This window comes from Rhynchophorus ferrugineus, unplaced genomic scaffold, assembly GCF_030347505.1.
Source record: "Rhynchophorus ferrugineus isolate W39M unplaced genomic scaffold, kcgeb_rfMv2 rfM3, whole genome shotgun sequence".
Classification (NCBI taxonomy): Eukaryota; Metazoa; Arthropoda; class Insecta; order Coleoptera; family Curculionidae; genus Rhynchophorus; species Rhynchophorus ferrugineus.
This window is the reverse complement of record NW_027472582.1, coordinates 8,117,896-8,134,170: the sequence shown is the minus strand read 5'-3', so window position 1 is coordinate 8,134,170 and position 16,275 is coordinate 8,117,896. Positions and strand designations below refer to the sequence as shown.

The 16,275-nt window shown below is 36.0% G+C and overlaps 1 protein-coding gene across 1 annotated transcript; it reads right to left on the bottom strand.

The window, feature by feature from the left end:
* Positions 1 to 380: 380 nt before the first annotated feature.
* Positions 381 to 15,286, bottom strand: LOC143193622 (uncharacterized). The gene is made up of 10 exons (XM_076399947.1): positions 15,269 to 15,286; positions 13,561 to 13,637; positions 11,206 to 11,360; positions 11,045 to 11,099; positions 10,511 to 10,633; positions 10,232 to 10,453; positions 9,514 to 9,650; positions 9,328 to 9,449; positions 3,356 to 3,851; positions 381 to 3,253 (listed from the first exon to the last, which is right to left on the bottom strand). Exons 1-10 carry the CDS (start codon positions 15,284 to 15,286, stop codon positions 2,388 to 2,390), a joined length of 2,271 nt encoding a protein of 756 aa, XP_076256062.1. The 3' UTR covers positions 381 to 2,387.
* Between the last annotated feature and the right edge of the window lie 989 nt (positions 15,287 to 16,275).

Genomic DNA, 16,275 nt, shown 5'->3' with positions numbered 1-16,275 from the left:
TGACTTTTGACAGATGACAGATGAATTGTCAACTGATACACGAAACAAATTCAAACAAAAATGGCTATTTTTAGGGTTTTTCCAGCAATAATTCTAATTTTTCTCGCCGTAAAAACCATCCCTGAACTTCAACGAACATTTTAAAAAAAGATTTGGCCAAATTGGTCCAGGCGTTGTTGAGTTATGCGCTTAGGAACATATTTTGCGATTCATTTTTATATATAAGACTAGCTGACCCGACAGACTTCGTCCTGTCAAAAAGATTTGTAATGTGGCAGTTTTTGTGCCTACGTATTTTAAAAAATTCTCCTGAACAGAACCATCACCCTGGTGATAGGGCGTTGTGAATAAAAAATAATTAAATAAAACATATATAAGGATTGAAAAGTAAGTAATCGCTTTATTGTTAATCATGTGAATCATAATTATTATTATTATTATCATTATATTGCTTTGTGGTATACGATGTTTTTTGTTTGATTACCTGGCGCATAGATAAACAAATCTGATGGTTTTCCAACACGGGAACAGGCAACATACAATTGACCATGTGAGAAACATGGGTTTTCTAGATTAATACCACAAACACTTAATGATTGCCCCTGGGACTTGTTTATAGTCATAGCAAAAGCAAGCCGTCAACATGTCTATAGGAAATTTGCCATTACCAATGTCAATGAGTTGTTTAGAGAATATGTTTCCAGATTGGTCATTTTGCAACTCGACACGCATATTCTTGCTTAAATGAAGTACTTTAACATGTTTCCACAAATTGGAGGACTTTAGACATGCATTGAGTTCATCAGCTGGCGTTGATCGTGGAATCACTGGCAATGTTTGACGAAAATCTCCTGCTAATAAAATCATTGCACCACCAAATCGGTTATTATTGCTACGTAGATCTTTTAAGGTTCTGTCTAAAGCCTCCAAAGATTTTTTATGTGCCATCGTGCATTCATCCCAAACAATCAATTTACATTGCTGCAAAACCTTTGCCATTGCAGAGTTCTTCGAAACGTTGCAGGTTGGAGTTTCATTGCTTTGCATATTTAATGGCAATTTTAGTGCTGAATGGGCTGTTCGACCACCTTCAAGCAAAGTTGCTGCGATTCCCGACGAAGCGAGTGCAAGTGCAATTTTATTTTGTGAGCGAATTGTTGCTAATATTAATGAAATAAAAAAAGTTTTTCCTGTACCACCAGGTGCATCTAAGAAATAAATCCCTCCAGTTTCATCATTTGTTACTTTCATAAGAGTTTCAAATACATACTTCTGTTGTTCATTTAACAGTGGAAGATTTGTTTGAATTTATTCTTTCAAAGCGTTGAGATCATACAGTCTTTCTCGATGCAACTCTTGGTTAAAAGCGTCATGCATTGGACGATTGGGCGCGGTCAGGCCTAATTGAATTAATAGTTTGTTTGACATTATCAAGCACATGTCCTCAATTGAAATCAATGCTTCATTGTAAATTTCTTCACTGATTTGTATATTTGGATTTCCCATTCTATTCCGTATTTGATACAAAATATCATCACACATATAATCTTTGTACTTCATCCACAAATCAATTGGGTTTGATGGGAAGCATGTAGATATGATTATAGAAAACAATGTTCGTATTTGATGAGTGTGTGATGATATTACAGCATCATTGAGAGTTTGATCCCAATGAGCGTCATTTTCAAGCAATTGCAAACGTTGACAGGCTTCTCTGTAGGATCCACACAATTCACCATCAACAGTTCGTAACTGTTGGAATGATGTTGGGCCACGTACATTGACTAATAGCAGTCGTAAATAAAAACATTCATCATTGCTTGGATGTACTGAATAAATCCGGCCAATCGCATCGGTGGAATATACATCTGTATATCCTGGAACTGGTTTTCCTTGTTTCCGTCGTATAAATCTCCTTGAGGATTGATTCCAGGTATAATATTTTGGCATTTCAGAATATAGCAATGTTTGTGCGAAATCATCGTTTTGGCATGTCTCAAAAAAACTGGTTAATGTAGTAGATGGTGGCTGAGCAGCTCTTTGTACTGCGTTCTGTGCTGTAAAATACACTCTTTGTCCATTTTCTAAATGCACAGCTAAGTGAACAACAGAAGGGTGTCTCTCGGGTGAATAGGAAAAGAAAATATTCGCCAAACTGCTTCATTACTACTGACATAGCGGCCCATTTGGTATTGGGTAACTTCATCATTAGAATTCCCTGCACCAATTCCAATCACAGCCATATCACTCCCTTTGGTTACATATTTGCAAATGTATTTAATCGATTTCACTGAATGGCAAGATTCAACGTTGATGTGTGCTTTGAATGTCTTTGATAAAATGGGTGAATATGGAACAATCCAACGATTATCTATTTCAATATCTTGTTAATTTAATTTGACAATTGTTGATTTTCCATTGTCTACTGTCGATCTGCGACGATACAATGGATAACCGTCATTACCAGTAATTGTTTCCGATATTAATGTCCGTGGATATCGTTTTGAACATTTACCATCCATCATACACGGTGAATTTTGATTAAGAGTTCCACAGGGACCATGTATCATGTTTTTGATAACTACCTCATGCAATCCAGGATCTACTTGTACATTAGGGATTTCAGCTGATATCACTGCATCAACTTCATTTGGCCTTATCTTTTCAACCAACCAAATCAAAATGTGTGCATGTGGCAATCCTCGTTTCTGCCACTCCACAGAATACATCCAGCAGCGTGTCTCACCAAACACATTATGTTTTACGATGAAATTCATTAAAGATTTCAACTTTTGTCTAAAGACTCTGGCTGTAATATCATGACGATCAATGGATGATTTCCCAGGTAATAACTCCTGCTTAATTTCTATCCATTGCGGATTGCATGTAAATGTGATGAACAAATCTGCTGTACCATAATGACGAACATACGACATGGCATCTTGAGCATATTCGTGCATATGCCGAGGGCTTCCGATGTATGTTGCTGGAAGAATAGTCATCCGACCGACATTCTGTGCATTTCCATCAGTATTAATCGCATCTCGAAGGTGAATATACTCTTCAGATCGGAGTTTGGTTTGATTCAACCTGATGAATGTTAATCTCTCCGTTTCAATTTTAACATACATGTCATCAACATATTTGTGATATAATCGCCGACATTTCAATATGCGATTATCTGCATTTTCCCGAATCATTAGGCGGTATGAATAATAGTTCATTGAACTGACTTTTTTGTTGGTTTCAGAACCTGTAAACAGATTTTGTTTTAATAACATTCAAATATAAAATTAAAATACATAATATAGTGACTGAGATATTATCGCCATAGCTAAACTAATATTTTAGTTACCTGTAATGGGATTTATCATTTTTATTGATAAATCGTAGCCATCTTCACCTTGCCAAAATATAATGGGATATTGCAGTGCATCATATGAGCGGTGTGTTTCCTTTATAGGTTGTAATTGAAAATTCCGACGATGTAAAACAATATCACGGGATTCCAAGTTTTCTCCAACTACAACGATAGCAACTTCATCAATAGTTGGTGCATTAAAACGTCTTGTATGTTGACCTGCAGGTGTTTTATCAGCTCTGATTACAATTTTGTGATTATCGGATGGCATCAGATCCAGGGCAGTTTTAAACAATATAATCAATTGATTGTGTTGATGAAATAAAGTTTGTAATTGTTCTACAATAGACCTTTTTACTAAATTGTTATGTGCACAACGCAGATCAATTTCTTGTGGTGAATTGCCCATAAAATAAATTTGCAGGAATTTGTTGTCGCTATCTGACACTGGTAACAGTGAACCTGCTCTGTGATATATTTGCCCTTGTATCTGTAAATAAAAAAAATATTATGGTGTGGTATAAATTAATGGATTGTCAATGATCAAACTTAAATAATATTTGATCTTAAAAAGTATATATTTAGTTTTAACTAATATCTATCAAATATAAAATATAATAAAAGTGTCACTGAAACTGAATCACCATATAATATGATGACTAAGTGATATATTTCGTAATGATTAAGAAATTGAAGATTAGTAACACATCTTAACTTTGGTGACAGAAAATTTTGTTCGCTAAAATAATTATGAGTAACTGCTATAATACATACCTTGAAAGTTGGCATAAAATTTTCCCGAACTGCATTTGTTGCCCCAAATGAAGTCATTTGAAAGCAATTGTTATATTGTTGAATATGTGTCAAAAAGTGTATAGAATCTGTTCCTATTCCTGAAACCAATGAGTACAATGGTTCTGGTGGTGGATCCAATTGTATCAATTTCACTTTACCATTTGCGCAACACAACCCATTGGCTTCGTTTTTGTATTTTAATGCCTTACAGTGTGAGCAAACCAAGTTCATAGAACCAATAACAACACATTGGTAGTTACTGTAGTCAATTGACACATCGTAACTGAAAGCAGCTGGATTCAAACTTGCGCGATTATTAGTTGAATGTCGCGCTCGCGCTTCACGCGTTTGTGATATCCGAATTCTTTCACGTTCATTTCCGTCGTCACGTTCTTGTGCAGTACGATTAGATCGGTAATTAGCTTGGTTTATAGCATTTCTGGTTCTTCTACCTAAATTGCTTCGTCTTATAGGAGGCATATCAAATATAAATTATTTTTTCACTAATCACGAACTAAACAAACACTAACTAACTAAACACTCTGCACAAAACACGATATACGAATTTGTTTCGTGTATCACTTGACAATTCATCTGTCATCTGTCAAAAGTCATCTGTAACAGACAACTTTTTTTTTAAATTTGATATGACTTGAACTCAAATCCTTTTAATCCGTACGAATTGTTTTATTTATTTAAAATTTGAATTAAATTTTATACAAATAAAAAATTTTAAATAAATAAAACAATTCGTACGGATTAAAAGGATTTGAGTTCAAGTCATATCAAATTTAAAAAAAAAAGTTGTCTGTTACAGATGACTTTTGACAGATGACAGATGAATTGTCAACTGATACACGAAACAAATTCAAACAAAAAGGGCTATTTTTAGGGTTTTTCCAGCAATAATTCTAATTTTTCTCGCCGTAAAAACCATCCCTGAACTTCAACGAACATTTTAAAAAAAGATTTGGCCAAATTGGTCCAGGCGTTGTTGAGTTATGCGCTTAGGAACATATTTTGCGATTCATTTTTATATATAAGATTACATTGCTCCTAGTCGTTTCCCACTAACCTACAATTTGTCTTTATGATAACTTAAATCTAGGTATATAACTAGGAGGACCTATCGGTCCTATCTAAGTCTTTGGTGAAATAATGTTTATACATATCACTGTTGTATTTTTTACTATATGCGCCTCACTACACAACATCAGATGGTTTGATTCTTTTGAATCTGTGTTCTGGTGGTATCCAAAATCTGCAATACTTCAATATTCTCATAAGAATGGAGTCTTTCCTCATGCTCCCTTGCAATTCTCTTAATTTCTTAACTGACTGTGGGTTCTGAATGTCTCGATATAGGTAATCAGTCCTATAGTATCTGGGTGGGCCTACAATACCTCTCAGGACTTTGTTCTGAAAAATTTGTATTTTGTTTATGTTAGTCTTTGCAGAACATTCCCATAACTAAACTCCGTATGTCCTTATAGGTTTCAGTATTTGCTTATATAATAGCAACTTATTATGTGCTAATAATTGTGATTTTCTTCCAATTAGCCAGTACATTTTTCCTATATTTCAATTTCAGTTCTTTTCTTTTCTTCTTCATATGTTCCTTCCAGCGAAATTTTTCTTCAAGATTGTACAATCTGATTGTAGGTGAACTGCACATGCACAGATTTACTTTCATTAATATTTATTATCCAAGCGTGTGTCCAATTATTTATATTGTCACTTGTCTCCGACAGCTATAATCGCAATATCATCAGCAAATGTAGCCATCGTAATATTCTCCATTTGTGGTATATCACAAGTGTAGAGTAAATAAAGCATTGGCCGAGTACACTTACCTGTGGTACACCTGCTTTAGCTTCTTTTATTTTAGAGTAAGCTTCTTCTTGTTAGACAAAAATTCTGGTTGTAATGTACGATTTTAATAGTTCGGTGTGTTGTTTTGGTAACATTTTCTGTAGTTTATGAACAATGCCAAACCTTATCGAAGGCTTGTGCTACATTTAAAAATACAGCTCAGCATACCTTTTTACTTTCGTAGGCTTTTTTAATAATATCCGTTATTCTGTGGACCTGGTCAATTGTTGAATGCTTGTTAGTAAACCCACACTGGTGTGTTTTTATTAGGTTTCTTCCTTCTATGAAACAAATTAAAATAGCGCAAAAATGGACACTTTCGTTCACACAGAAGAAAGTTGAAGTTGAAATTAAAAAGTAAAATAGCATATATAAAATAGCTGCACTTCATTGTAATACCAAATTAATATATTTATTAAAATTCTATGAAACAAAGCATTGTATAAGTTATATGATTATTCTTAGGGAATATAAGGATAATAAAAATTTTTAAGTATTCTTTACTTAATTCTACAGCATGTATATTAGAACAATAACGTTCACAATTAGGTTTTTTATTATTTACAACTTTTCTCTATAAAATATTTGATCTATAAAATAAATAAGTAAAGCTATTGATAAAAAGTCCCAAGGAAAAAATGTCATATAGTCCCATATTTTATTGCATTAATTGTTAAACGCTTATTTAACAAAAATGAAGGTCTCAAAATATATCAGCGATTTAAAATATTTAATAGAAAACTGTGAATTATTCATAATTTATTTTATTTTTCCTATCTGTTCTAAATATGCAAATTAGATAGTTAGTTTCCCTGATTCTATATACTTCTATTACATTATTCATATGTTCATATACTCTTTAATCCAATTCAAAAAAGGACAAGGTTCCTTATTGGACCATATATTTTCTATACGTTTCCATATGTTCACCGATTTCTTCGTCAACTGTGGACCGATTTTCAAGATTCTCTTTTTATTCGAAATAATGCACTTCCGAGGTGGTCCCATTGGAACCAAGTCAGGATCTGATGATGAAATCCGGGGAAATCGAGAGAAACCCTCAGATTTCAAAGGCACATACAATGTTTTCACATATTTTTTTTCTAAAATAATCAGATATTTGTGTATAATATTATTGCTAAGCTGATATGACGGAAGACACAACTCCTTAACAGTTAGGAGTTGGAGGAATTTTTTTTTAATATTATGGGGACGTACAAACAACTAATTAACTACTTTGAAGTTAATTAGGTAAGCTGATGATGAGAGCAGGGACGGGACCGCTATACACTTCAGGGGTTATTGAGGAGTTTTTAGTAAGGGTTTGCGTACTATCGTCGTTCAGTGTAAAAGCCGGTCAATTTGCTTTTTAAGCACCAACTATATCATATGGGAAGCCGTAGATATATTATAGGCAACTGCGTCTATGGTGTAGTGAATAGAGCGCTGAGGTCGCGAGTTCGATTCCCGGCGGAGGCAACAACTCTTTCTTGTCGTTCTAATTTGGTTAGAACATTTGTCAAATCACCTGGGTTAGGTAAGCAGCGGATCCCGGGGCATGAAACGTTGCTTATTTTCAATAATTGTTTCTTTTTTCCTACTTTTTCTCGTACGGGCTACACCTTTACGTGGCAACCCATTGTAATACTTAATAAAATAACTGGGTAATTTATTGAGTAAATATCTAACACTAAAAAGAGAAAAATAAAATATTTTTGAAAAATTGAACCGACTTCAAAAAATAAGCAAGGAACTCACTAAAAAGTAAAAAATAATCAAACTTATGTACATGTATGTACAAAATAAAATATGTACATAATAATCATTGTAATAACTAAATAAAAATAAACAAAAACCTTGTTTAACATATCTACTACACGTATTTTATATTCAACTATATACACACAATTTAGCTTAATACCTATCTAAACATATTTATCTATTTACAATATTATTTTAACTACTTCCAACTGATCAGGTTGAAGTCGGTGCCGGTCCCAATCAGTACAAAAATAATAATACTATTTTGGGTCATATACACAAAATTAAATTGATTAGATTGATGAATAAGTTCTGTACCTAAATTTTTTAATGAAAATGGTTGTTCTTTACCTATTTGTCTTGAACTTTTAAAACAGCAGCTGCCATCGTTTATTAGCATATTTTTTCTATCAGTAAACTTATTATATATTATAGAGCATTTATAGAAGAGTACTATTGTCTGCATAAAATTCACATGATCGTGCAAATATACCTAAGAGTATACTAATTTTAGAACCTACCTTATCTTATAATAAAAAAGCAATTCTTCTTTTCCAGTATCGACACGTACAATTTCTCAGAACATATAAATGCCACAAAATTTCTTTTTAGGTAAGCTTAATCATAGATACACCCTTCGAAGTAGAAACAAATGAACCCACACACACATACACACAAAACCATCGCGATCCTAATCACCTGTTTCCCCAGACCGAAAACGAAGAAGGAAGAAAGAGAAAAAAAAGCCAACATTAGAAGAACCGACATTAACGAGTTTTTAATGAAGGGCAACCGAACTTCTTTAATAACCGATAAAGTTTGATGTTCTATTGTTTCTCTCTTTCCGGGGCGATCGTTACGTCAAACGATCAAACAGCCAACTCTACCAATTAAAAATTTTAAATTGGTTCGGTTCGACTCGAGTCTTCTTTTTCTATTTGTCTGCGGGTTGCTCGCTTGCTTTTTCTCTTCTTCTATTTGTTTGTTTGTTTATGATTTTTCGGGGCCGAAACGATACCGAGGTATGACAGTGGCAATTGGTTCGGGACCGATCGAAATAAGATAATTAACGGGATACTTGTTGAATGTGCACGTTGAACTGTGTGGGAATGTTATGGGAAACAAATATTTTCTGGTTTTTGCCTTATTTGTAATTGAAGTTTCATAAACAGTATTATTTCGAATTAAAGTGAATTAGTGAAGAGATAAAAAAGTACCTAAACAAAAACCGATAATGAGGCAAAGGTACGAAAAAAACATCTATGTTTTTTTTTTTCATATTTTTTATTAATGTAACTTCTTCTATTAGCTGCCATGTTTTCTGATCGCTTTTTTTATTTTAAAAAGAAATTTAAATAATAACTAATGTTATTTAATTATAATATTATTATTTAATAACGAGAAAAATTGATACGCCATATATTAATTAAAATAACTTTCTCCAATCTTCCTGATAACATGGCGATATCATGTCAAAAGAAACAATGTTGGTTTAGTAGAGATTCAACCGCCAAATATCAACATTTCGATGTGCCAACCAAGCCATACTCCACCGATCTCAACAAATGGTCAAAATCACAAGGCGATATATATGGTGAGTATCCCGGATAATGTAGTAATTCCATTTGTGATGCAGTGAACAGTGTCTCTTTCACAACTCCTGCAATGTGTAGCCAAGCGTTATCGTGCGAAAGCATAATTTTGCGTTCGTTATTCGCTATTACCGATCTTTTTTAACAACAAAGCATCAATCAAATTGTAATGTAGGAATGTTCGTCTTGTCGGTCGTAGCGTGTGACTGTCGATACGATTGTTTGTCCGAACACTCACTACTATCTTGTGGAAGGAATACGCACGGGAACTGAAAACACTGGTTGAATAAAAACTTGTTTATTTCGATGTTAAATGATACATGTGGTCGACGGGAGAATGGGCAGGATATTAGGTCAGGTCAAGGAAGTATGGTAGCACTGTGGAAGTGGTACTGTTACAAGGGGTAAAGAAAAGAAAAGAGAGCGAGACGTCGTCGTGGTAGTCTTTTTAGCCGGGAACCGCATGCTACCAATCCACCAGCGTTGCCAATCTTTGAACTTGGTGTAGGTGTAATAATGGTGGCCTAAGGGTTATAGCGGTTACTAAATCACTCCCCTTCTAGCGGATCTGGCGTGGAACGTGCCTCCATGTGGTGCAGGTTCCTGAGCACACCCCCAATCACGTAGTCAATCGCCCGGGGACTGCTTATGAGACCTTAGACCATTCATCTCTATGAACAAAATCAAACAAAATTTGACAGCAAGAGACAGTTATGTCATATTGAAAAATACTTTGAATTAATTGCCATAAATCCCCTATAAAGCCGGGAAAATCCGAAAAAAAGCATCACCTGCCCCCCTCAGTGACGCCGCCAAACACGATTAACGAGAAACCAAAATAATAAAAAACCTGCGGCGGCACGACGCCCCACGCACACCGCGATCGGAACAAATGAACCGCGTCTGCATCCAGCCACCGCCGAACGCCATATCAATCAGGCGCCCGATGGATGGAAAACAAACGACCAGGAAAAAATAAACAACCGACGATCGTACCGGGGAAAAAATGACGACGAAATCGATGACCGACACGCGCCGAACAACAAAAGCGGCCGCAAATCGGACCCGCCGACTAAAACAACAACAACACGAAACAGAAGCGAATCGAAACATTTGAACAACGTCGGACGGGCGATCGGACATCAATGCGAGGGCGGCGGGGCGCGGTGAATGGGCGACGATTCGGAAACGTATGAATGACGGGCGTGATTGATTGGCTGCGGAACGGCCGATGTATCGGGGCTGCTGCCGGCTGCGGATGGATTGATTTTGACGCAGGTTTTATATTGGGGGCGAACACGCGGAAATCTGGCTGAATCGCGAACGAGCTTCTGGCTATTTTCCATTCGGTGTTCAATTCGTGTCGGTCAACTCGTTTTCGTGCCGTCAATTGCCAAATGTTTTATAGGAAAAATATTTGAAATATCCCACGATGTTTTGATGCAATATGAGATTCCTTTGTGCATATTCTTACCACATACTTATAATTTTTCTTCAATTTTACCAACTTGGGTCTATATGGACCGGTCCTTTTCTTTTACCAAGTTGACTATCTAGAACCAAATGGTCTTCTGCTGATTTCGCTTCGGATTTGGGGTATGATTGTTTTGCAGCCGACACAGACTCTGGGTTACGACTGGGTTTTTCGTAGTTGATTTACTACCGAGGTTTGTGGATGGATAAGGATTTAATCAGGGTTTCGTCGTGTTCTAAGGTGCCTATGGAGAAGACTGAGCGTGAATATGAAATTATTCACAAACGGGATGCCTGATTCCAGGTGTGTGTTGATCTTCTTCATAAACTATGGGGCATTGTATAACGTACCGACTTTTTTGGATTGGGATACTTGTTGTAGTTCAAGTTGTCTCTCAGAGATATGCCTGTACCAAACCTGTACTCCATTGAGGCGGAGTAGCAGGCGAACTAGCTTTTTATACAGCGTCGCTTTCTGGGAGATTGGACTCTTTTTCTGCAGAGGACTGGAAATAGTAGACTGTACACACCATTTCCTTTGCAAATGGCGTGCTGTATTTGGGTTTTTAGGGTAAAAAATGTGGCTCGGTGAATGGAGGTAAAACGAAATGAAACAGTGGTGTTTACATTATGCGACCGTTATTTATTGGCAATATAAGAAAATGTGAAAAATACAAATAATAAAACGGATGGCAGACGGGTGTTACCTGGAGACGAGGCTTGGGCAGTCGATGGTGGCACGTCTAAACCAAACGAGGGTCGAGCACTGAATGAATCACAATACCCTTCAATAACATCCCAGATAAACGTCTCGGGGTTGCCGCCAGCTATTCGTTATCGGGTTCTACTTGGCGCTGCTAGCACCCCGCCCCTGTTCAACATCTGGGATTATATTTCTGGGTATCTTGTAGACCGTTATTCCACGATGTAAAATTCGACATGCCTCAAGGTCGCTACAGGTTGACCATTGAAATCTGTAGTCGAACTGGAGACTGAAGTTTGAAACTGTCTGGAACCAAGGGATATGGATTTTATCGATTTGGAGGCGATAGGCGCGGAACTCCTTCTTGCGGTGGAACAAAATAGCCTGAGTTTTGCTCGGGTTTATATGTAGCCGCCAGAATTTGTACCACACTCTCGCTTGTTTCATCTGTACTTGGAGTTTGTTATAAAAGTGGAATAATCTGCATAAAATGCTGGGAGGGAAAGTTTGTGGAACGCGAAATCAGCCATAAAAGGTTGAATAGGGCTGGGGCTAGTGGAGCACCTTGCGGGACTCCTGTAGAAATATATTTATGAGAGGAGACTGCATCACCGATTCTCGCTTGAAAGGACCTACCGTCCAAGTATGAATCTATCAGGAGAAGATGTTCGGTTGTCGTTCTTCGGCTTTTATTTAGTTCGGCATTAGCAGTGCGTCCGTACAATTGTATCAGCATTATCTGAAGACTAAAGGTGAGTGATTGAAAAAATATCGATATGTCAGAGCCCTCACGTCCTAAAAGTGGAAAAATAGATATCAAACGTGCCCTAACTTTACAATAAGGATTGAGGCAATCGTATTCCAATTTATGACTTTCGTTTATCTGTCATAAAAAGGTTACTAAAGGCTCCGTCCAAACCTACCTCCACAGCAGCTTATCAGCGAACATGTTTTGAAAATACGAGAGGAAGAGAAAGCAGTAGAGGTAAGAAAGCAATGTAAAAATTGTTGTTTACAAGAAAAAGACAAGGCACTATTTATGTATGTAGTGCATGTCCTGGATATCCAGTTGCTGCTTAAACTAGGCAAAAAATTGTTATGAGTGACTTCTTATGATTTATCTGAATAGGGTTTTTATTTATTTTGTGAGCTGCAGTGAAAATTTGTAATATGGTCGTATTTCTGTTGACAATTTACTTGAATAGATATTTTGTTTGTTTGTAGTAACATTTACTTAGTTATATTTACTTTTCCGCTGCATACTTTTTTTTACCAACTAAAATCTTTATACAATCGAATCTTTATCTCGCTGAAAATATATATTTTAATTACGCGGCACCATTTTCCATTTTTAGTACTGGGTAATCAGAGCTCATACGTAGATCCAGATCCAATTCCAAGTTTCATATAGTTAGAAATAGCTATTTATGTGGCACTTAACTGAGTTACAAGTATAGTTCATTAGGGCTGTCCAAGATTTATATTGGAAATAATTGAAATCACACTTCTATAAAGCTTATACCAGTTATTACGTTTCATGAAGACTCCCCGCTGAATTCAAGCATCCTACAAGTTGATTCTTGTATTCTAGAAAGTTTTTCACTGGAATTCATAGGAAATGTGTTTTTTATCACTTGCTATTATAAATTCTTCCTTAAAGTCCTATTAATTACCTAGTATAACCTTCTTTGAATCAATTAGCAACCATTGATAAACTTCTCTTAATATTATTTTTTCCCGACTATTTCCGAACGCAACCGAATAAAATTTTTAAGTTAAAAAATTCCTAGGACAATAGGATACCCACTAGTTCGACCAAATCATAAACAATTTGGTTAATACGAAAGATTCTTACCGGTAGCAAAGGAATTAAGCCGGCATTCACATGGAAATCATACTAATTAATACATTGTCATTTATTGGTCAGTACACACTTCCTTCCTTAATCCCAGTCCCCAATTCTAATCCTAATACCTTCGCCCTATAATAGTAGATCGTCAAACCCTTTCACTGACACTCCATTGTTCAAATATCCGCAACTGGACACGTCCAGACCCACTTGATCTAATGCTTGCTTGATCTAGTTCCAACGAGTTCCGAGAAATAGAACCTACCAATAGTATCCATTTAATGGGCAGAAATCCTTTAACTCCTTTTATTCATTTATAGAGTTAAGTGAACTATCGAAACTAAATGAAATCAATAATATTTATTTATGGATGAACAGTAAAGAAATTTTGCTTTAAAATAAATTCCTCGTTCCATTTGTGGGATCTCGTCGAACGCCGCCGATGTCCGAAACTCCTTGGCGCGATGATTAGTCAAAGCCGAATGTCCATTGTTCGAAGCGACACTGTGTCACCGTGATGTATGGTCAAAACCATATATCAAACAATATCGCATCGGCTAATTCCCTTCTCGGCCGTCTTTGTTTCGGCCCGTTTCTCCGCTTCGATACGGACCGACTGTCGTTTGTTTTAAATTTCGATTACCAGCGTCGTCTCTGGTCAACCCTTACCCCTTCCCTATAATATATTTCTCTCTTAATTATTGGAAAATTGCTTTTTATTAAACTGAATTTTTTGTATCGAAAAATTAAAAAATGTTAAAATTCTAACTATCGTTTAAATCTATAAATGGTGATGTTTAATAAGTTCCCCACTACCCATTCTATTTCAAGACTGATATATTCATTCCGAGACTACTTGATGTCTTTTTTTGTAAAATTATTTGGTTTTAATCCTTTTTGATAGCTTTTGCCTATTATACTTCTTCGTATTATTACTTATTCGACAATTCATCCATTAGCATAGTTTAATGTACATAAGAAGCTCCCAACAGCAGCAAAAAGTACAAACATTCAACTCACAACTCAAACACTAACTCAACTCCAAGAATGAAATGGAAAAATTTCCCAATGCGCTTAAATACTGCATACAGCAAAACCATTCAAGAAAGTGTTGAAACCACATTGATAGGAAGTTTTATCTCACCCGCTATACTCTCCAGATCTGACTCCATCCGACTACCACCTTTTCTCATCGATCGGGTACGCGATTTCAGAGCAACATCGATTATGAAGAACACAAGAGAAACTCTTCACTTGGAATGACATTTATAAATTGCCTGAGATGGGAGCAAAATACATAAAATCAAATGGTCAATACTTTGAAAAAATAAATTTTAACTATCCATTCTGTAAATAACGTTTCTTTAGCGAAAAAAAACGAAAAGGATCTATAAGTACAGGTGGTATAATTTTTTTATAATCTCTTAGAACTTCAACAATCTTCTCGTGGGCAATAAATATTATTGTATAATCCGTTATACAATATAACTATCCTCACGAGTAGAAAATTGCTTCAGTAAGTGATCTACTGTACAAACTTATAATCTAAATATTATTCTAAAGTCTATACTAACTTGTTATAAAGACTATTCTAACTTATTCTAGAGATTATTATATCTCATTCTATGAGTCTATTAATTAGTTCGTATGGTAATTTAACGTTTAACTGTTTGGCGAGTGCATTGCGACTCGCTAGCAGTCTTTAAGACAACTTTGCACTAACACCTCGAATCACACTCATTATGGGTTCCAGGGGGATATCGCGCTGAATTAGTTTGTTAGAGATGTAATGTGAGGCATCGATATGAATGGCAATACTTTATTCTAGAGCCTTATTCTTATGTTAGATTTGCTACTAGTACCCCACAGTTCAATGCCATAGGTTCAAATGGGCCAAGCCCAAGCTTTTTGACTTTTGTCACTATATATATTTTCCATATTAAGCGTCGTTCAAAATGCATTCCCAGATATCTACCATTGTCTGCTTGTGATTTTCTCTCATTTGTTTTAATACACCATGTTGCCAACCACAATTCGACTTAGATGTTTAGATGAAGTTGGAGTTTTCTTGTGGCTGATATTGGATCCTCGTGTGATGATAAAACCGCTGTATTGTCAGCATATGTTCCAACAGTAGTGTTTCTTGAGGTTGGTAAATCAAGTGGATATAAAAGATATAACAATGGATCAAGGACACTGCTCTGCGGTACACCTGAATATATTGGATGTAGATCAGCGTAGTGGGCATCTTTTTTCACAATAAAAAATAAACAAATAAAATAAAACAGAGAAATTAAACCTAATTTAAAATTAAGGAATATGAAAAGCGTGTCGCGCCACTGGATGCCTATTTATCCCTTTCTCCTAATGTCATTTGTTCGAAAGCTGCTCCCCTACCACTTCGCATACACACACACACACACATACACTCGCGCGCTCGTCGGTCCCCCAACCGCCCCCGGAATGGACCAAGGGCCTCGCCGCCGAACTGGACAATACAATAATGATGGATTTTACGTTTTTGTCTTATTCCCGAATCCAAATGGACGGCCATTTATATAAATGGTTCCTCCATGTGGAGCGGCCGAATCGCGGAGGAGTCCTTGATGTTTGATAAATGCGTTCCGGTCGTAGTTGGCTTAGAAGTGTCGCCCATGACCGGCCAAGAAGGAAATAAATACATCTCCTTCCGTTATTTATCGTCAATTTATTACTTTTTCTGTACCTTGTACTTCCTTTAATTTTTTCCTTCTCAGGCCATGATGAAACTTAATACCGGGTTATTTATCATATTCATCAATACAATATTCATAAAATTAGATTAAATAACTAAATCTTTCTGACACATTATCTATATCCTGCAAAATAG

Coding starts and splice junctions, on each gene's coding strand:
- LOC143193622 (XM_076399947.1), bottom strand. Junction 9,651..10,231: donor GGGGCGTCGTGCCGCCGCAG/GTTTTTTATTAT, acceptor CAGTGTTTTCAG/TTCCCGTGCGTATTCCTTCC. Junction 3,254..3,355: donor AATGATAAATCCCATTACAG/GTAACTAAAATA, acceptor ATCTGTTTACAG/GTTCTGAAACCAACAAAAAA.